We start from the raw sequence: 22313 nt of genomic DNA, 5'->3' as shown, positions 1-22313 counted from the left end.
TTGATACTTTTTTTAAAAAATTAGAATTTTAAGATTATTTTTTAATGTATTGATTGGATTGTTATTGTATTTCTGTACCTGCTGAGAACCGCTCTCAAGGTCTTGCAAGTGAGGAGAAGCGGATTCCAGAGAAGGTTCGTCTTCTGGCCTCATCTGACCGTACAACAACTGGACTTTGTTCAGCTCCAGGATGCCTTTGGTTCTCGCCAGGTTCTGGAGGTGCTGCCTGAAGGCTACAATTCCTGTTGGAAGGTCAAAGAGCACAACGTCTAATGGAGATGGTCAATCATCCATTTCCCAAAGGTGCCTTTTTCGGGGGGCAAAATTGACTTTCTTTGAAGATGTTTTGCTTCAAATCCAAGAAGCGTCTTCAGTTCACTGAGCTGAAGAAGGTCTTGGATGAGAAACGAAACAACTTCAGAGAAAAACCAGAAAATCCAGTTGCCTCTTGAAAAAAAAAATCCACCTTTGAGTAAAGAGCAGAGCAAATGTGGGACCACCTTCTGCCACACGAATCCCAGCAACAGGTGAGGTCCCACAGAGTCGGCCTTCTCCAAGTCCCATCAACTAGACAATGTCGTTTGGCTGGACCTGGGGAAGAGCCTTCTCTGTGGGGGCCCCGGCCCTCTGGAATCAGCTCCCCCCAGAGATTCACACTGCCCCACCCTCCTCGCCTTTCGTAAGAGTCTTAAGACTTATTTATGGGCTTGGGCCAATTAGATCTCAGCCTCCTAGCCAACAAATGATTGTATGATTGCTGTACGAATGGGTGCGATTCATTTTTTAAAAATATAATTAGAGATTTTAGATTCCTATGCAATTTTAATTTAATTGGATTGATTTTATTGTAGTTTACTAGTTTTGAGTCTTTGTAGAGAGGCGGTATAGAAATCCAATTAATAAACAAATAATAAATAAATAATTCCAAGCGATTTAAAGATTAGAAACATAGAAACATAGAAGTCTGACGGCAGAAAAAGACCTCCTGGTCCATCTAGTCTGCCCTTATACTATTTTCTCTATTTTATCTTAGGATGGATCTATGTTTATCCCAGGCATGTTTAAATTCAGTTCCTGTGGATTTATCTACCACGCCTGCTGGAAGTTTGTTCCAAGGATCTACTACACTTTCAGTAAAATAATATTTTCTCATGTTGATTTTGATCTTTCCCCCCAACTAACTTCTTCTTTCGCAAGCAAGTCATGATGTTGACCAATGTCCAAATTCACTTTTGATTCCTAGCTGCGAGTTTGCAAGAGACAATTCCCAACCCGGTTTGGCCAAGTCAACCCATCGTGGCCCCCAAATCCTGCAGCCAAGGGCAACAAATCCTTTGGCCATCCAAGGCTGCCTGTCCAGAGAAAACTCCAGAAGGCTTTTTGCTGGGAATATTCCACCGAAACCTAGAAAAATGTCAGGTATATTTGGTTATCCATATAACTACGGCGGCTAGGTTAATATATGCCCAACACTGGAAAAAGGAAACGATAACCTCAGGAGGGAAGAGATTATAGAAAAGATTACAACTTGTGTGGAGATGGATAAATCAACGATGGAAATTAAAAACAAAGAAGAGTCTGATTTTTATAAATGTTGGGATATGGTTCTACCCGGTGGTTAGGAAAAAGGACAAAGTAATTTAATGTACATTGGAATAATACTTAATTGATACAGTTATTGCCTGGTAATTGAATCTATAGTTAAATGTAAAGATATAAGATGATATATATGTGTTCGGAAACTTCAGATCGTGCAGAATGCAGCTGCGAGAGCAATCATGGGCTTCCCTAAATATGCCCATGTCACACCAACACTCCGCAGTCTGCATTGGTTGCCGATCAGTTTCCGGTCACAATTCAAAGTGTTGGTTCTGACCTATAAAGCCCTTCATGGCACCGGACCAGAATATCTCTGGGACCGCCTTCTGCCACACGAATCTCAGTGACCAGTTAGGTCCCACAGAGTGGGTCTTCTCCGGGTCCCATCGACTAAACAATGCCGTTTGGCGGGACCCAGGGGAAGAGCCTTTTCTGTGGTGGCCCCGACCCTTTGGAACCAACTCTCCCCAGATATCAGAGTTGCCCTTAAAACCCACCTCTGTCGTCAGGCATGGGGGAATTGAGACTTTCCCTCCCCCTAGGCTTATAAAATGTATGCATGGTATGTTAGTATGTATGATTGGTTTTTAAATTGGGGTTTTAAATTAGCTTAAACTTAAATATTGGATTTGTTTATATTGTATTATTATTGCTGTGAGCCGCCCCAAGTCTGCGGAGAGGGGCGGCATACAAATCTGATTAATAAATAAATAAATAAATGACTATACATATGAAAAGATTTGTATTTTTTTTCTTAAAATCTGACATATATGACTAATTTAAGAATGTCAACATAGTTAGAACCGTTTTTTAAAATATGCTACATTTTCGTCAAATTTTCTGGTTTTTTAAGAAATGTCTTTCTGCTGTTGTATTGTATTTTTTTACGTATTTAAATAAAAGTTAAATTTTAAAACAAAACGACCGCCTGTCCCCCTCTTGACGCCCCTCAACCCTTGTGCAGTTACCTTGGGTCAGGGACGTGTCGGATGCCCTGCGCCCCTCTCGGAAGCTGACCGGGGAACGGTTGTGGGCTTCCCGTTTGTGGGCCGCCAATGCCTGCATGGCCGGATTCGGCGGTCTCAGGCCGATGAAAGGGGGGGTCATCCTGGGCACTGGCGGGTTGGCCAGAACCATTTCCTTCAAGGAGGAGGTGTCTTCCAGGAAGTTCAGATCCCTCTGGATGGATCCCATGTCGTATTCCGAGTCAACGCTGCTCAAGGATTGGTTCTCACCCACCGAGAAGACTTTTCCTTCGGGACCCGAGAGGAAACAAGACAAGGGACAGGATTAGCCACTGCCCACCAGGATGGTTGGGCCTGAAGTCCTAGAAGGTGGAAGAGATCACTCTGTGGGGCCTACAGAATGCGGCCAAGGTTGCTCCTCTATGGCTTCCTCTAGTGCAGGGTTGTCCGACCTTGGCAAGTTGAAGACTTGTGGACTTCAACTCCCAGAATTCCCCTGCAAGTCCTGCTTCCTCCTGAATAGAGCAGAGAGCAGCAGGCTTCCACCTGCTCATCCTGCATCCTCTGGAGCTGTCTCTCTCCACCGGGACTTTTCAACCTGGCTTTAGTTTCCACCCTCTGTGACCGGACATCCCGTTCCAGTCGGCTCTTCTCTCTCTGGGGCCTGGAAAATCCAGAGTCTACAGGAAACGCAATAGACACCCATGGATTGCTTTGGAGGAACGGCCCTCCCAAAGGAGTCATTGATTCCTTTAGGAGAGTGATTTTGGTAACTCCTTCCTTCCTTCCCTCCCTTCCTCTTCCTTTTCTTTCTTTCTTTCTCTTTCTCTTTCTCTCCTTCCTTCCCTCCCTTTCTCTTTCTTCTGATTCTTTCTTTCTTTCACTTTCTCTCCTTCCTTTGTTCTTTCTCTCTCCTTCCTTCCCTCCCTTTTTCTTCCTTCTCATTCTTTCTTTCTTTCTTTCACTTTCTCCTTCCTTTCTTCCTCTCCCTCCCTTTCTCACTCCTCTCTTTCTTTTTTCCTGTTTTTCTCCTTCCTTCCTTTTTTCTTCCTTCTTTCTCTTTCCTCCCTTCTCTTTCTCTCTTCCTTTCCTTCCTCCCTCCCCTCCTCTCTCTCTCTCTCCTTCCTTCCTCCCTACCATCCACCCCCCTCACTGGACCCTTTTAAGAAGAGATTGGCTGGAATGGACTAAGATCTCCTGCTTGAACAGGGGGTTGGACTAGAAGACCTCCAAGGTCCCTCCCGACTCTGTGGGTTCTGTTATCAACCTTCCTCAACCTGGTGTGGTGGGATCATCCCTCCAGAACTTCCCAGGGAGCAATGGGGGGGGGGGAAGGTTGGATCAGAAACGACCCCTTTGTCTGATCCGCAGCCTGGACCCTCGCAGCCCCCCCATTGCCTACCTGGGCCCGGCATGGCCAAGAGGGGGTTGGTCACTTCCGCCAGGGTGTGTCGCCTCTTCCCACTGCGAGATCCTTGCAGCGCCGCAAAAGCCTGAGCGGGATCGGCCTCGGATTCCCCTTCGCCTTCGATCCCTTCGTCGATGGAGGTCTCCATCATGCTGGTCGGGAGTGACTGGCACCCCTTCCTCACCATCATGGGGGGCACGGGATCCAGCAGGCAGCCGTCCACCTGGTCCGGAGGAGAAAAGAAACCGGGGTGGGGCTGCGAACCCAAACGCAGGTCGTTCCTTTAGTGACCAGGTGACCACTGACAAGTCGCTCATTTAGTGGCCGAACTTAAAAAACGGCACCGAAAAGAAGAAACATAGAATATTGACAGCCAAAAAAGACCTCATGGTCCATCTAGTCTGCCCTTATCAGTCACTGTGGATTTACCAACCATGTCTACTGGAAGTTTGTTCCCGGGGACCAAAGCATCACGCCCCACACACCCTCCCCCTGCAGAGAGAAAAGGCGAGGGGCCCTTACTTTGGGGGTGTCGATTCTCTCTTCCTCCATGAAGGCCGTTTCCGCCTGGCAGACGGATCTGGGAAAGGAGAAGGTCTCTGCTGTGGGTGGGAGGCCAGGAGACCTTCGGAGGCGGACGTTTTGAGAGTGCAGGTTTACGGGCGCAACAGAAGCCTGCGAAGGGCGAGAGAAGAGGATGGTCAAAAGAGGCAGGAGATTTTCACGAGACAATCGCGACAGATATTTGAGTCAGATCTGTTGTTTCCTGCAGCCTTTCAGCTGCCTCTTATCCCCCAGTTTTACTCCCAAGGAGACCTCCTCGGGAGTAAACCATTCCTGTCTCTAGAACAGAACCCATTGTGTGTGTGTGTGTGTGTGTGTTTTACCTTGGCAACTGTTTGCTCAGCGATGGTGCTGGGTCGTCGCTGGCGGGAGTCCAACCGCTGATCGATGGGGAAGCTACTGCGGTGGGACTTCAGCCTCTCTACCAGCAGGTAGTAGATAGCAGCAAAGTGGTTGTAACTCTTATCCTGCAGAGACTGAGAAGGAAACAAGCACCCGAGAGTTAATTCAGGGCATCGGTTCATCCCCGGCGTCCTTTGGGGCAGTGATTTTCAACCTTTTTTGAGCCGCGGCACATTTTTTACATTTACAAAACCATGGGGCACATTGAGGGGGGGGGGGGTTTAAAAAAGTTTGGACAAAAAAATTATCTCTCTCTTCCTCCCTTTTGCTCTATTTCTCTCTCCCTCCCTCTTTCTCTCCCTTTTTTTTTCTCTCTCTCCGTTTCTTTCTCTCTTCCTTCCTTCCTCTTTTTTGCTCTTTCTCTCCCTACCTCCCTGTCTTTCTCTCTCCCACCTTCCCTCCCTCTCTCTCTTCCTTCTCTCTTTCTCTTTCTCTCTCTCATTCTCTTTCTTTTTCTTTCTTGCTTTCTTTCTCTTTCTCTCGTTTTCTTTCTTTCTCTCTCTTTCTCTCTCTCTCTCTCTTGCTTTCTTTCTCTCTCTCTTGTTTTCTTTCTCTCTCTGAGCTTCGCGGCACACCTGACCATGTCTCACGGCACACTAGTGTGCTGCGGCACACTGGTTGAAAAACACTGCTTTGGGGCATCAGATCCTGCCCCAATGCTTTGCCCCCTCTGGATGGTGCAGAATTGCCCTGAATCAGGGTGTAGTCCTCAAGATACAACCATCCATTTAGTGACTGTTGGAAGTTGCTGAGAGAACATGACTCATCCACGAAGCTTCTTCAGCTCTGACTGGGGAAGGATTTATATTCCTTGCAAGACAGCATGTCACCTATATCCTTTTAGAGGGTCCTAGAAGCACCTGGAGGTTTATCAATGTCCATTCCTATTCCCATGCCATTCAAAGGGGCTCAGAGTAGGAATAGGTTTCCAGAGGAAAAACAAATGCACATTACAGTTACCAGGTGAGCCTGAGGATACAGATAAATTTATTTATTTATCCGGAGAAGACCCACTCTGTAGGACCTAACTGGTTGCTGGGATTCGTGCAGCAGAAGGCGGACCCTGAGATAATCTGGTCCGGTGCCATGAAGGGCTTTATAGGTCATAGCCAACCCTTTGAATTGTGACCGGAAACTGATCAGCAACCAATGCAGACTGCGGAGTGTTGGTGTGACATGGGCATAAACCTCCAAGAGCTTCAATGAACATCTAAGACAGTGGTTCTCAACCTGGGGGTCGGGACCCCTTTGGGGGGGGATCGAAAGTCCGTTTCACAGGGGTCGCCTAAAACCACGGGAAAAGACACATTTCCTATGGTGTTAGGAATAGAATTCTGGGGCCTTGGAACATATTTTTACAATCTAGAGTTGCATGGACATTGCTGTTTTTTCTACTGGTGCGCAACGTGGCTAGTTTCCGGTCACAATTCAAAGGGTTGGTTATGACCTATAAAGCCCTTCATGGCACCGGACCAGATTATCTCAGGGACCGCCTTCTGCCGCACGAATCCCAGCGACCAGTTAGGTCCCACAGAGTTGGCCTTCTCCGGGTCCCGTCAACTAAACAATGCCGTTTGGCGGGACCCAGGGGAAGAGCCTTCTCTGTGGCGGCCCCGACCCTTTGGAACCAACTCCCCCCAAAGATTAGAATTGCCCCCACCCTCCTTGCATTTCGTAAGCTGCTTAAAACCCACCTCCGCCGCCAGGCATGGGGGAATTGAGATACTCTTTCCCCCTAGGCCTTTACAATTGTATGCATGGTATGTTTGTATGTATCATTGGTTTTTATATAATGGGTTTTTAACTGTTTTTAGTATTGGATTATTGTCATATACTGTTTTATTACATAGAAACATAGAAGTCTGACGGCAGAAAAAGACCTCATGGTCCATCTAGTCTGCCCTTATACTATTTCCTGTATTTTATCTTAGGATGGATATATGTTTATCCCAGGCATGTTTAAATTCAGTTACTGTGGATTTATCTACCACGTCTGCTGGAAGTTTGTTCCAAGGATCTACTACTCTTTCAGTCAAATAATATTTTCTCATGTTGCTTTTGATCTTTCCCCCAACTGACTTCAGATTGTGTCCCCTTGTTCTTGTGTTCACTTTCCTATTAAAAACACTTCCCTCCTGGACCTTATTTAACCCTTTAATATATTTAAATGTTTCAATCATGTCCCCCCTTTCCCTTCTGTCCTCCAGACTCTACAGATGGAGTTCATGAAGTCTTTCCTGATACGTTTGATGCTTAAGACCTTCCACCATTCTTGTAGCCCGTCTTTGGACCCGTTCAATTTTGTCAATATCTTTTTGTAGGTGAGGTCTCCAGAACTGAACACAGGATTCCAAATGTGGTCTCACCAGCGCTCTATATAGCGGGATCATAATCTCAATAATTGAGATTATTTTAAGAGAGATTATTTTTAATTGAGATTATAATCATTACTGTTGTTAGCCGCCCCGAGTCTGCGGAGAGGGGCGGCATACAAATCCAATAAATGAATGAATGAATGAATGAATGAATGAATGAATAAACCCAGTACTGCCCCCACTTAAAAAACCCTAACCTTTTGCAGAAGGGAGTTCAACCCCACCAACTCAGGCCTTCTGGTCTCTGCGAAAGCGAAACCCAACTCCGTCTGTGTCTTTCCCATTCTGAGGCCCGGAGAGAAGCGAAACTCCAAGTTTCATTGACGTACATCCTCCCACCCACCCCTACTAACCTCTCCCACCCCCCCACAACCCCCTGCTGGAGTTAGCTGGCAGGAAGCATTAATATCGCAGGCTCCACACCAGCTAAAAATACCGGCCGCTCTTAGGAAGCGATGGCGCTGCAGTCCAGAGGGAGCAGTTGGAGCATTTATTTCTGGAAAGGAGCTCTGCTTGGAATCGTAGCCCAGAAGAGACCGAAAATGTTTAAAAAAGGGCGACTCTGGATGCTTTTTAAGCGGACGGTCCCGTTCTCGGGCCGGGCCGGAGCTTCGATGCGAAAAGAAGGTTTGGATTTCCTGTTTTCGATGCGCAACTTTCCAGAACTTCCCCAAACTTCCTGGACAAACAATGCCCCGCTTGTCCTTTGGATGCTAAACCTTGGAATGTGGAACTTTTAAAGAAGCGTTTCTGCGTTTAAGCGGGAGGGATAAATGTTTATTTATTTGTTTGTTTATTTATTTGCTTACTTACTTAGTTATTTGACTCAGGGCAGCTTACAATGGTATAAAATGAAAAAAACAGTAAAAGAAGAATCCAAATATAGAACCTGAACTCTAAAGCCATAATTAGAAGCCATAGTAAACTAACCCAAATGTTCCTGCAATAATGAGAATCGGCTCTTTTGAAAGGAAGCAAATAGCGATGGGTGGAGGGAATTTCCAAAAGATGTAGGAGTTTTTTGGTGTGTGTGTGGGGGGGAAGTGAAAGGAAAATCACCTCCCCCTCCCCATTTCAATATATTTCCCTCCCCACCCCAGAATTGCACCTTAAAATAGAAGCAACAATGGAAACCCACAGTATTAAACCAACCTGTCAAGGTTCCAGGTAGCATCCAAACTAAATCGGAGCCCGACTCAAAGTGCTCCTCAAAATTCCAATTTATTGCCCGAGCCATCCTGGCACCCACACTGGGAAAACTGGATCTGAGCTTCCCACCCAGTTGAAAGTTCACATTCCTTGTTCCCCCACTCACGAACTTGTCACGCTGCCCACTCAGATTGTGCCAGCGTGGCCAGTCCTCCTTCCACTTCCGCCCAGGTGGGTGGGCCTAGGATGGCCTTGAACCAAAGAATGCTTTGTATCTGCTCCTTCATGAAAATCCCCCCTCCCAAGTCCCCATAAACATCAGGCCTTCTATAGATAACATTAATTTATCACCAATTTCTGCACTGACTTGACACAAACCCTCTTCCCTGACAGGACCTGATTACTTGTGGGACCGCCTCCTGCCGCATGAATCCCAGCGACCGGTGAGGTCTCACAGAGTCGGCCTTCTCCAGGTCCCATCGACTAGATAATCTCGCTTGGCAGGGCCTAGGAGAAGAGCCTTCTCTGTGGTGGCCCCGGCCCTCTGGAATCAGCTCCCCCCGGAGATTCGCACTGCTCCCACCCTCCTCGCCTTCTATTAAAGTTTAAAAGACCTATCTGTGCCACCAGGCTTGGGGCCATTAGACCCTCGCCCCCCTGGCCGATGAGTGTAGTATCTCTTGCCGTGTGAATGAATGATTTTGATTCTTGTTAGAGTTTTAAAAAGTTTTTTAGCTGTATTAATTGGATTTTTCAGATATGTATATTTTATATAGTTTTGATATGTTGTGGGCCACCTCAAGTCCTCAGAGAGGGGCGGCATACAAACCCAATAAATAGATAGATGGATGGATGGAGATAGATAGATAGATAGATAGATAGAGAGACAGACAGACAGACAGACAGACAGACAGACAGACAGACAGACAGAAAGACAGATAGTGTTGTGGTTAGCTCTGGCCCAGCTCCTGCCCCAAGGACTGTGGATGTGGGGGAGACATCCACATGCTGCAGGCCTGTTTTGCCCCCGGTGGAATCTGATGATGAAGGCTCCTCTGACCAAGAAGACATGAGTGACAGGGAGGAGGAGAGTGGGGCAGACAGCTCAGAAGGAGATCAGTTATCTAGCTCCTCCTTGGATTCAGAACAAGAGTTAATGATACAGCCACGCATGCGGAGAGCGATGCAGAGGCAGCAACAACTGAGAGATTATTATCAAAGAAAATGAGGCCACCTGTGGTTGGGTGGGGCTGTGGTCATTAGTGAGGCTGCTATAAAGAGCAGCCTGTGGGTTTGGCCATTGTGGAGGATTATCTGATCCTTGTGTTTCGTGCCTGCTTTACTGACTTTGACCTTTTGTGTGCTGCTTTTTCCCTGCTTTGAAACTAAACCAGAGCAAAGTGTGTTTCACTTTGTGAAAGAAGAAGGACTGTGAATTGCCTCACAGCTGCAAGCAAAGTATCGCAGAACTGATAAGGGACTTGTACAAATTACCAGTTTGTTTGGAGACGAGTGCTCTTGGCTATACCAAAAGAGGGCTTGGTTTAAGTGAATTTTCATTATAAAGAACATTGTTTTGAATTTTCAAACGTGTGTGTGTGTGTGTCTGAAATTTGTACCTGTGAATTTTTGGGAGGAGTCTACCAGAGAGCTCGACAGAACAGATAGATAGATAGATAGATAGATAGATAGATAGATAGACAGACAGACAGACAGACAGACAGACAGACAGACAGACAGACAGACGGACGGACGGATAAATCAACCAGGAATGCTGGAGATGGCCGTTACCTCGATGGTCTTTTGCTGGTCAATTCCCAAACTGTGCATCAACCTCAGGACCTGCTCGTTGTATTCTCCGATGGGAGGTCCATTCTCTTGCCCCTGGGAATAGAGAGTGGGTCTTTGGACCGGAACCTCTATTAGCATCCACTTGTGCTCCTTAATCTGAGCAATGCTCAGCCGCTTGGATGGATCCAGAACCAGCATCCTCCGGATGAGATGCTCGCACTCTGCGCGGGCCCCAAAAACGAGAAAGAGAGTTGGATACAGGAAAAGGGAGCGTCCCGATATCATATAGAATCATAACTTTGCTGGGCTTCATTTCCTTTTCAACGTTGTTTTTAAAATGTAAATAAATTCAATAAAAATAAAAAAAGAATCATAACTTTGCTGTGCTTCGTTTTCTTTTCAATGTTGTTTTTAAAAGTAAATAGAGCAAAGAGCGGAGAGAGCCCGAAAGGAAGGAGGGGAGGGGGCTGTACCTTCAGACATGAAATAGGGGATGCGGAACCTCCCTTCCAGAACTCTCTGGCGCAGGATGGGGAGGGTCGGTCCGTCGAAGGGCAAAGCTCCACACACCAAGACGTAAAGGACCACGCCCATGCTCTGCAAAAGAGGACGGGGTGGTCTCAGATTGGGGGGACACACACACAAGATGTCTTCACCACAACCCTGCTCCAAGCACAGGAGTCATTGTTACATGCTTTCCTTCCTTCCTTCCTTCCTTCCTCTCCTTCTGTCCCCTTTCTCTCCTATTCTCATCCCCTTCCTTCCTTTCCTCTCCCCCATTTTTCCTTTATTTCTCCCCCTCCCATCTCCTTCCTTTTCTTTCCCTCCCTCCCTTCAACCCCCATCAATTTCTTTTCTTTCACTCTTCTTTCCTTCCTCCCCTCCCATTTTCCCTCCCCTTCTCTCCCTCTCCTTCCTTCCTATTTCCCTCCCATTCTCATCTCCTTCCTTCCCTTCCTCCCCGTCCCACCTCCTTCTTTTCCTCTCCCTTCCTCCCACTCCCACCATTTTCCTTTCCTTTATTCTTTCTTCCTTCCTTTCTTCCCAATTTTTCTTTCCTTCCCTCTCCTTTCCTTTTTTCTTCTCCCCTCCTTCCGTTTCCTTCTTTCCTCATCTCTCCTCTCCTTCTGTTTCTTTTCCCCTCCTCTCCTTTCCTTCCTTCCCAATTTTACAACATCCTGTCGAGTCCTTCTCTGACCAGCTCTGGTTCATCTCAAAGCCACCATTAGGGACCAAATGTCCACAGATTTTGTCAGCAAAGCCTGCCCGGTCCCACCGATGATGATCTCCTCTCCATGCACATTCTTTCCTTCTGGGAGCCACAGGCAGGATGTTTTCGTTAGCAGCCCGGCCGGAGTCAACAGCTCCTGCCATCAATCCCCGTTGTTTTAGCACGTTCGAGCCCTTGGGTGTGTGTGTGTGTGTGCAGAGGGTTTATTTGCAAGTGTGGGGTGGGAGGGAGGGGCAGCTGCTGCTCATTACGGAGCCCAGCTGGATGAAAGTGGGAGGGGAGGGGCCGCTGATGTTGGGACCCTGCCATGCATCCGGAGGAGGAACTTCAAAGGAGGCCTTCGGTCCTTAGGGGACCCTCCCTACATCCGCCCGTCCAGGCTTGAGATCGCATGAGCAGATAGGCCTGACCCCTTCCTGTCCTTCTGTTCTTCTCCCCTCGCCTTGCCTGACCCAAAAGCAGAGGTCTTCAAACTTGGCCACTTTAAGAGGTGTGGACTTCAACTCCCAGAATTCTCCAGGCAGCTAAAGTTGCCAAGTTTGAGGACCCCTGGATTTAGCCTCCAAACCCACAAGAGTCCTGCAGAAGCAGTTGCAGAAACCTTGCTAATCCCAGCAGCCCTCTTTCAACGCACTGTTTTCAACGCACTGTTTTTGTTACCACGATATTAAAAAACGGGGTGACCAGGGGGGAAAGCATTTTGAAATTCCCTGACATTTCCCTGTAACTTGCGACCTAGTTAACTTGCGCGGTCATAGATGACATCATACCAAACGGCTAAGCCATGGAGAAGTATCGGTAGCTGAGGATGTGAGTTGTGGCCATAGTTATGCTCGTTTTTGCTTGACTCTGCCAGGCAGCGCGATCCAGTTTTTTTTTTAACATGGTTTTCCCCTGACTTTTAAACAGTTTGGGTTTCCCCCCTTGATTTATTCCGGGTTTTCTTCACAAATTCCCTAATAATTCCCTGACATATCCCGAACTGATTTCCCTGATAATTCTCTGATGGACACCCTGGAAGAAAGAGAGAGAGAGAGCGCAGGAGAGAGAGAAAGAAAGAAAGAGAAAAAGAAAAAGAAGGAAAGAAAGAAAAAGAGAAAGAAAAAGAGAGAGAAAAAAGAAAGAAAAAGAAAAAGAAAGAATGAAAGAGAAAGAGGGGAAGAAAGATAATGAAAGAAAGAAGAGAGAAAGAAAGAAAAAAGAGATGAAGAGGGAGAGAGAAAAAATTAAGAAAGGAAGAGAGAAAGAGAGACAGAAAGAGAGATGAAGAGGGAGAGAGAGAAAAAAAAAAGAGAGAGAGAGAATGAAAGAAAGGGAGAAAGAAAAAGAAAGAGAAAGAAAAAGATAGACGAAAAGAAAGAGAGAGAGAAAGAGAGAAAGAAAAAGAAAGGATGAAAGAGAAAGAGAGAGAAAGAAAATGAAAGAAAGAAGAGAGAAAGAAAGAAAGAAAAAAGAGATGAAGAGGGAGAGAGAAAAAATTAAGAAAGGAAGAGAGAAAGAGACAGAAAGAGAGATGAAGAGGGAGAGAGAGAGAAAAAAAGAGAGAGAGAGAATGAAAGAAAGGGAGAAAGAAAAAGAAAGAGAGAGAAAGAAAAAGAAAGGATGAAAGAGAAAGAGAGAGAGAAAGAGAGAAAGAAAAAGAAAGGATGAAAGAGAAAGAAAGAAAGAAAGAAGGAAAGAGGAAAACTGGAGTCCGTTTTCTGCATCAGCTGAGTTGCTTCCTTTCTTGCAGCTTTCAGCAGGGGATCATTTTTTCGGACTCCGAGCTCTCCCCTTGCGACATGAAGGTGGTATTTTTAGCAAGTTAGAAAAACAAAAGTACACAGAAAAGAAGGAACAGGGTGGTGGGTTTTTTTAAAAAAAAGAAGAAGAAGAAAGTGCTTTGTTTAACATTCTGCAGATACCCAAATGTCCAGCTGCGGCCCCTCGTACTGCTGGCCTTCAAAGACTTCGGGGGCTGCGTAAGGGGGGCTTCCACACCACGTGGTCAGAGGTTCGCCGCTTTTGTAGAAGTTTCCAAACCCAAAATCTGCAGAGGAAGAAGAAGGAGGAGGAGAAAGTAAACCCAGATGGACCGATAGAGAACTGCTGTTTTACCAGGCGGGTGTCAAGTGAAAACACACGGAGAAGATGACACCGAATTGATGTCCTAGTGAGGTTCTTCTCAGGGCTGCTGGCTTAGGTGCCGGGAGAAACAGAAGGAGGCTGGTTCAGAAGAACCTTTCGTGGACCCAGCCCAACTCCTGGGCTCTGGATTAGTTTTGTGGAAAGAGGCTCCTTCCCTTCCTTCCCTCCCTCCCTTCTTTCCAATTCCATTTCCTCCCTCCCTCCTTCCCATTTTTCTCCTTCCTTCCTTCCCATTTTTCTCCTTCCTTCCTTTCCTCCCTCCCTCCCTTCTTTCCAATTCCATTTCCTCCCTCCCTCCCTCCTTCCCATCTTTTTCTTTTCCTTTACTCTTCCTTCCCTCTCTCCCTCTGATTTTTCTCCTTCCTTCCTTTCCTCCCTCCCTTCTTTCCAATTCCATTTCCTCCCTCCCTCCTTCCAATCTTTTTCCTTTCCTTTTCCTTCCCTCTCTCCCTCCCATTTTTCTCCTTCCTTCCTTTCCTCCCTCCCATTTTTTCTCCTTCCTTCTTTTCCTCCCTCCCATTTTTTCTCCTTCCTTCTTTTCCTCCCTCCCATTTTTCTCTTCCTTCCTTTCCTCCCTCCCATTTTTTCTTCTTCCCTCCCTCCCATTTTTCTCCTTCTTTCCTTCCCTCCCGTATTTCTCCTTCCTTCCTTCCTTTCCTCCCTCCCATTTTTTCTCCTTCCCTCCCTCCCTCCCATTTTTCTCCTTCTTTCCTTCCCTCCCGTATTTCTCCTTCCTTTCCTCCCTCCCATTTTTTCTCCTTCCTTCCCTCCCATATTTCTCCTTCCTTCCTTCCCTCCCATTTTTTCTCCTTTCTTCCTTTCCTCCCTCCCATTTTTCCTTCCTTCCTCCCTCCCATTTTTCTTTCCTCCCTTCCTCCCATTTTTCCTTCCTTCCTTCCTTCCTCCCTCCCTCCCTCCCTCCCTGAATAATTTTGTGAAAAAAGCCTTTCCTTTCTAAACTTTGGCACGTCCTGGGTTTTTTTTGAACCTCTGGGATTTTTGAAGCCTTTCCTAATTGCAGCCAAACTGCTGCTTTATGACTGGTGGAGCTTACGCTCAGTAGACTTCAGCAAAGCTGGCTGAGGACTTCTGGGCGTTGAAGTCCCCAAGTCTTAAAAGTTTGCCGAGGTTGCAGACCCCCCTGGTTTAGCAGACCTGAACTGACCCCTCGTCCTTCCTCTTCCCTCCCCCTCGCTATTGGATTCCAAAAGCTAAGCCCAGCCCAGCTGGCATTATCGAAAAGCAGTCGTCCCGAGTGTCCTAGATGGGGAAGTTGAGCAAGCATCTGGGAACGGGAAGGAAAAAATAATAATAATCCCCTGTTCCACCGTTGCTAAGAAACCGCGTGGGGCATCTGAGGAAGTCACAGGTCATCGGGCTTGGCTGGAGGTTGACTCCATCTCCTCCCTCTGCTTCTTATTCTTCCCTGCCTGGTTTGACCGCTCCGAATTGTAAAGGGCCAACGTAGAAGCTGTTAATCAGCTGGCCGAACGGAGCCTTTCTGGTCCCAGATATAGGTTGTTGCTGCCAATGCACAGCACACAAACACACACACACACACACACACACGCCTTCTAAGGAATGGTTGAAATCCCCACCTCCTGGAGGGCCGAGCATTGCAAAATATACACTGCTCAAAAAAATTAAAATAAAATAAAGGGATAAATGTTTTGTATTGTATGTTGTGTATGTACACGTATATTTATTTTTAATTAAAAAAAATAAAGGGAACACTTAAACAACACAATATAACTCCCAAGTCAATCAAATGTCTGTGAAATCAAACTGTCCACTTAGGAAGCAACACTGATGGACCATCAATTTCACCTGCTGTTGTGCACATTCGACTTTGTACAGAACAAAGTAGAAACATAGAAACATAGAAGATTGACAGCAGAAAAAGACCTCCTGGTCCATCTAGTCTGCCCTTATACTGTTCCCTGTATTTTATCTTAGGCATGTTTAAAATTCAGTGACTGTGGATTTACCAACCACGTCTGCTGGAAGTTTGTTCCAAGCATCTACTACTCTTTCAGTCAAATAATATTTTCTCACGTTGCTTCTGATCTTTCCCCACAATTAACCTCAGATTGTGCCCCCCTTGTTCTTGTGTTCGCTTTCCTACTAAAAACACTTCCCTCCTAATACTTATTTGCAAAGTATTCAATGAGAATATTTCAAGAAGAATCTGACTATTACAAAATTTGGTATAAGTTTTTTTATGAGTGGCTCAATAAAAGAATAATAATAATAATAATAATAATTAATAATAATTTATTAGATTTGTATGCCGCCCCTCTCCGAAGACTCTATTGCAGTGTTTCCCAACCGTGGCAACTTGAAGATATCTGGACTTCAACTCCCAGAATTCCCCAGCCAGTGAATGCTGGCTGGGGAATTCTGGGAGTTGAAGTCCAGATAACACTGTAACATTTAGTAAATGGTACAAAACTCGGTGAACGTTTGTAAATAGTAATTAGTGACAGTTTATACATTTTTCTTCCTTTTATGATTCTTTTTTATCACCTTTTCTTAATATGATCTACAAGACTTGTATTTAAATTTCTTAGACTTCTAAAAAATATGTTATGTGTTTTTATATGTGTCTTTGTCTTGTCTTGGAACTAAAAATCAATTTAATTAAAATAAAAAGAAAAAAAGAGAATACTTCATTCATTCAGACCCAGGATGTGTTCTTTGAGTGTTCCCTTTATTATTATTTTTTTGGAGCAGTGTATATATAATTGGCGGCTTGGAAAAGGGCAGAACTTCTGAGCAAAGAAGGAGCCGACTGTGAAGGGAAGAGGAGACAATGGAGGAACCAGAAAGCCCTGTTTGTCTCCATTCACGTGGTTTAACGGGTCACCTGCCCAACCAGCCTCTAGGCAACAAGGCAGCCGGAGGGAAGGAGGGAGGGAGGATGGGGTGGGGGTGGATTCGAACTAGCGCAGCACAGTCCTGGGTGGGAAAGCCTCCAGGAGACACGGGGGAAGTGTGGGTTCCATTTGTCCCTCCGCGGCCTGTCCTTTTGCCCGCTGCCTGTCAAAGGAGTCGCCCGCCCGCGTGGTGGTTGATAGGGCAAGAACTCTGGGCGGCCTTGCAGATCGGGAGTCTTCCTTTCTGAAGAGGCTGCCCTGGTTTTTCTCTTGCACAGAGAACAGGAGGGGGACCAATAAATTCTCTTGCAACCAGTCCTTTCTAGGGTGTCGAATGCCTTTTGTGTGTGTGGGGTGAGTGGGTGGGTGGGTGGGTCTGATCCCTGGTGGATTTCAGGAGAACCTGTTGGGTAGATTTCACAGAGCCAGTGGGGTCCTCGGTGCTCTCTGAGAGGTTTCATTACCTGACATGGTAATAGAATCGGCACTAAAAGGCTCTTGCATATAAACCCCTCTCCCTTGTAGCACTGATGATGTTCCCCACTTGGGTGGTGAAATGTCTGCAAGAAAATAACCAAGCTCAGAGAGCATCAAGGATCAGTCGGTCTTCCTTCCTCCCCTTCCTTCTCCTCCTCTCCTTCCTTCCTTTTCCATTTTCCTTCCTTTCCTTCTCCATTTCCCCCCCTTTCTTCATTTTCCTTTCCTTTCTCTTCCTCCCTTCCTTCTCCTTCTTTCCTCCCTTCCCTTCTCCATTTTCTTTTCCTCCCCTTCCTTCTCCTCCTCTCCTTCCTCCTCCTTCCTTCCTTTTCCATTTTCCTTCCTTTCCTTCTCCATTTTCCCTCCTTTCTTCATTTTCCTTTCCTTTCTCTTCCTCCCTTCCTTCTCCTTCCTTCCTCCCTTCCTTTCCTTCTCCATTTTCCTTTCCTCCCCTTCCTTCTCCTCCTTTCCTTTCTCCTCCTTCCTTCCTTTTCCATTTTCCCTCCTTTCTTCATTTTCCTTCCCTTCCCTTTCTCTTCCTCCTTTCCTTCTCCATTTTCCTTTCCTTCTTCCATTTTCCTTCATTCCCTTCCTTTCCTTTCTCCTCCTTCCTTCCTTCCTTCCGTCCTTCCATCCTTCATTTTCTTTTCCTTCTCTTCATTTTCCTTCTTTCCTTTCCTCTCCTTCCTTATCTATTTTCCCTTCCTTCCTTCCTCCCCCTCCCCCACTGCATTCTATCAATGAAGATTTTCCCTACTTGGGTAATGAAACCACGTCTCCAACGAAACCACGGAGCTCAGAAACCACCAAGGACTCCACAGTTCCACCCTGAGCTACGGATTCTCTCTTCTACGGGGTTTGCAAAGCTGCTTGCTTGGGTTTAAACTCAACAGTGCAAGGCCACATGGCCTTATCAGCAGAGGCGGGGTGATAATTATACCGCCATTACAAGACGTCTTGCAGGCATCATCAAGACTTCACTTCGCATTAAGCAAGGAAGAATTTATCTCATTAGGCAGCAAAGATGCCCAATGGATTTTGCTGTTCTTGATACAAGGAAGTGGATTATTTTGTTCAGATCTAAGACTAAACCATGTTTTAAGGCTACAAGGAACAGCTGCTGGGTGCCTTGATTTTAATCTCCACCTATACAGCATGCATTTCACCCAGATCTCCGCCCTAAATTATCTTCAATCTCTGCTAGGATCAGCAAAAATGCTGGCTGGGGAATTCTGGGGGTTGAAGTTATCTCCGGGACCGCCTTCTGCCGCACGAATCCCAGCGACCAGTTAGGTCCCACAGAGTGGGCCTTCTCCGGGTCCCGTCAACTAAACAATGTCGGTTGGCGGGGCCCAGGGGAAGAGCCTTCTCTGTGGCTGCCCCGGCCCTCTGGAACCAACTCCCCCCAGAGATTAGAATAGCCCCCACCCTCCTTGCCTTTCTTAAGCTCCTCAAAACCCACCTCTGCCGTCAGGCATGGGGGAATTAAGATAATCTTTCCCCCTAGGCTTCTACAATTTATGCATGGTATGTATGTGTGTATGATTGGTTTTATAACAAGGGTTTTTAGCTGTTGTAGTATTGGATTTTTACATTCTGTTTTTTGCCACTGTTGTTAGCCGCCCCGAGTCCACGGAGAGGGGCGGCATACAAATCCAATCAATCAATCAATCAATCAATCAAGTCCAGATATCTTCAAGTTGCCAAGGTTGGGAAACACTGAACGAACGAACGAACGAACGAACGAACGAACGAACGAACGAACGAACGAACGAACTAACTAACTAACTAACTAACTCTCAGAAGCTCAAACATCTTCCTGCTTGTCATTTCTGTCATTAAAAAAAAAAAATTGGCCGGGCCATCCAAGAATCCTCTGCATTATAGAGAGGCAGAGGGAAATTATCTTACTGTGGCAAACATCTGCTGCATTTAAATTTGTAATTAAAACGGAATCGGGCGTGCTAAAATAACCCGAAAGTTTCCATTTTTGAGCGGCTTCTTCTATTTCAACTTCTTTCTAACCCTCCCAAATTAATTAATTTCATTGTAACCTGCACATCTGGCAGAAGGGGTAGGGGGTTGCTACGGCGCTGCAAATAGGAGTAAAAACCCTACTGCATTCAAAATGCCTCTGGTTGGACCAAAAAGAGGGGGGAACTGAGACATCTCCCCCGGGCCTATACAGTTTATTTATTTATTTATTGGATTTGTATGCCGCCCCTCTCCGGAGACTCGGGGCGGCTAACAGCAACAATAAAGCAGTGTACAATAGTAGTCTGATGCTAGAAACAATTAAAAACCCATTAATATAAAAAACCAAACATACATACATACATACATACATACCATGCATAGAATTGTAAAGGCCTAGGGGGGGGGAAGAGGATCTCAATTCCCCCATGCCTGACGGCAGAGGTGGGTTTTAAGCAGCTTACGAAAGGCAAGGAGGGTGGGGGCAATTCTAATCTTTGGGGGGAGTTGGTTCCAGAGGGCCGGGGCCGCCACAGAGAAGGCTCTTCCCCTGGGCCCTGCCAACCGACATTTAGCTCCAAAGAGAAAGATAACTCCTTCTTCCTTACCATTTAAAATCTGCCTTTCGTTATGCGTGCTTTTCTCAAATGAAGAGTTTGGTTTTATCATAAAACAAGGGATTGCTGAGTCGGTGGGCTGCTCCGAGGTCTGTGAACTGAACAGGATGAGGAGGGGCTATTGTTTTTACTCCTTTGATATTGGGGTTTTTTAAAAAAAATTGTAAGTTGCCTTAGTCATCGAAAGTTATGAATTTATTTATAAATAAATAAATAAATAAATATTTATTTATTTATTAGATTTGTATGACGCCCCTCTCCGTAGACTTGGGGCGGCTCACAACAATAACAAGAACAATGTAAAAAACAAATCTAATAATTTGAAAAAACACTAAAACCCCCATTATTAAAAGCAAACACACACACAAACATTCCATGTATAAACTGTATAGGACCGGGGGAAATGTGTCAATTCCCCCATGCCTGACGGCAGAGATGGGTCTTAAGAACTTTACGAAAGGCAAGGAGGGTGGGGGCAGTTCTAATCTCCGGGGGGAGCTGGTTCCAGAGGGTCGGGGCCGCCACAGAGAAGGCTCTTCTCCTGGGTCCTGCTAAACGACATTGTTTAGTCGACGGGACCCAGAGAAGGCCAACCCAGAGAAGGCGGTCCCGGAGGTATTCTGGTCCGATGCCATGAAGGGCTTTATAGGTCATAACCAACACTTTGAATTGTGACCGGAAATTGATCGGCAACCAATGCAGACTGCGGAGTGTTGGTGTTACATGGGCATATTTAGAGAAGCCCATAATTGCTCTCGCAGCTGCATTCTGCACGATCTGAAGTTTCCGAACACTTTTCAAAGGTCGCCCCATGTAGAGAGCGTTATAGTAGTCGAGCCTCGAGGTGATGAGGGCATGAGTGACTGTGAGCAGTGAGTCCCGGTCCAGATAGGGCCGCAACTGGTGCACCAGGCGAACCTGGGCAAACGCCCCCCAGGTTCGCCTGGTGCACCAGTTGCGGCCCTATCTGCGGCCCTATTGCGCCCGCCCACCGCATGCGGAAGCCGTTTGCGTCCGGAATACCTGCTATCTTAATATTCATGTTGTTATCGAGCAGGAGGTTCTCCGCTTTTAGATCCCGGTGCACGATCTTCCGTCCGTGACAATATTCCACAGCCGAGAGGATCTGCCAGAATTTGCGCCTGGCGTCCGTCTCGCTCAAACGTCCCCGGTTGGCCAGGTAATCTGCGGGAAAGAGGAAAGGCGAAAGGTGAGTTGGGCAGAGGGCAGCTCAGGTGAAGGCGCTTCCCGTGGGCCTCTCTTCTTTTCCCAAATCCGGAAGTTTTAAGTTTTATTGGATTTATATGCCGCCCCTCTCCGAAAACTCGGGGCGGCTAACAGCAATCATAAATGGTATACAATAATAATCCAATACTAAAAGCAAATTAAAACCCCTTAATATACAAAACCAAACACACGTACAAACATACCATGCATACCATTGTAACGGCCTAGGGGGAGAATAAATCTCAATTCCCCCATTCATTTGGGGCATAAATAGAGACAATGACAAGAGGTTTAGGCTCTATATTAATCTGCGCAATTAATATTCTACCTTCTTGGTCTGCATATAATTGTTTGGAGTTTGTGGAGTTCTCAACATACATCGCAATCCCTCTTTTTCTTTGATCTGCCAATGCAGCATACATATTTCCAATTTTTGGATTTAATAATAATTTTCGGTTTGTCTTTTTTATATGAACTTCTTGTAATATTACTGTTTGAGCTTTTTGATTTTTAATTTTTGTGAATATATGTTTTCTTTTTCTCAATTCGTTTTAAGCCATTCACATTTACGGAAAAGATTTTCAAATCTTTTAACATAGTCATTTGTAGTATTTTTTGGTATCTTTAGTTTCGTGCTGAGGTTGTTTTCTTCTTGCACCTAGGTCCTCCTCTCCTCCCTGTGCGGCACTCCCCGTGTCCTCCTCCCTTCTTTCTGGCAGTTCTTTCATTGGTTGCTCCAGTTGGCGTATTCCACTAGTTTCATAAAAGTCCTTTGCTTCTTCCATGTTTTGTATTTTATATCTTTTGGTTTGCCCTCAATTCCCCCATGCCTGACGGCAGAGGTGGGTTTTAAGTAGCTTACGAAAGGCGAGGAGGGTGGGGGCAATTTTAATCTCTGGGGGGAGTTGGTTCCAGAGGGCCGGGGCCGCCACAGAGAAGGCTCTTTTCCTGGGTCCCACCAAGCGGCATTGTTTAGTTGACGGGACCCGGAGAAGACCCACTCTGTGGGACGTAACTGGTCGCTGGGATTCGAAGTCGAGAGCGGCATCTCCTGACGGACAACCGGAGGGGAGGCTTTGAGCTGCGAGATTTGTAGCTAGGCGGAAGTCCCTGCGTTCTTATGAGCCACGGTGGGCTGCTCTGCTCTTCCTGGCCTGATGGAAACCAGAAAGGAGACACGGCCAATTCCTCCCTGGAAAAGCGAAATGTCCCAGCCTTTCTTCCGAGGACATTCTGTCCTGGCTCTCTGCAAGAAGCAGGAGGCTGGAGTCGTTGCCTGGAGACCACCTGGAATTTCCTATGTGGGTGAGGTGGGGGGAAGAGAGAGAGAGAAAGAGGGAAGGTGAGAGGAAGGGAGGAAGAAAGAGAAAAAGAGAGAGGGAGGGCGGGAGAGAAAAAGAGAGAGGGAGAAAGAGGGAGAAAACGAGAAAAGGAGAGAGAGAAAAAGAGCTAGAAAGAAAGTGAGGGAGAAAGAGGGAGAAAGAGAGAGGGAGGGTGGGAGAGAAAAAGAGAGAGGGAGAAAGAGGGAGAG

The 22313-nt window shown here is 46.3% G+C and overlaps 1 protein-coding gene across 1 annotated transcript in view; it reads right to left on the bottom strand.

Annotated features, from left to right (window-relative positions):
* The window catches only part of SIK2 (salt inducible kinase 2), an 82135-nt gene that overhangs the window by 6271 nt on the left and 53551 nt on the right, over positions 1-22313 (bottom strand). Inside the window, exons 4-12 of the mRNA XM_070765624.1 lie at positions 20579-20740; positions 13389-13513; positions 10727-10850; positions 10254-10474; positions 4860-5012; positions 4495-4647; positions 3967-4195; positions 2568-2852; positions 79-242 (exon numbers count right to left, since the gene is read on the bottom strand). Coding sequence (XP_070621725.1) covers positions 79-242; positions 2568-2852; positions 3967-4195; positions 4495-4647; positions 4860-5012; positions 10254-10474; positions 10727-10850; positions 13389-13513; positions 20579-20740 — 1616 coding nt within the window. The remainder of the gene's footprint in view (positions 1-78; positions 243-2567; positions 2853-3966; positions 4196-4494; positions 4648-4859; positions 5013-10253; positions 10475-10726; positions 10851-13388; positions 13514-20578; positions 20741-22313) is intronic.

Source organism: Erythrolamprus reginae, chromosome 12 (genome assembly GCF_031021105.1).
Source record: "Erythrolamprus reginae isolate rEryReg1 chromosome 12, rEryReg1.hap1, whole genome shotgun sequence".
Classification (NCBI taxonomy): domain Eukaryota; kingdom Metazoa; phylum Chordata; class Lepidosauria; order Squamata; family Dipsadidae; genus Erythrolamprus; species Erythrolamprus reginae.
Note: the sequence above shows the minus strand (reverse complement) of the source record. Positions and strands in the feature narration are given on the sequence as shown.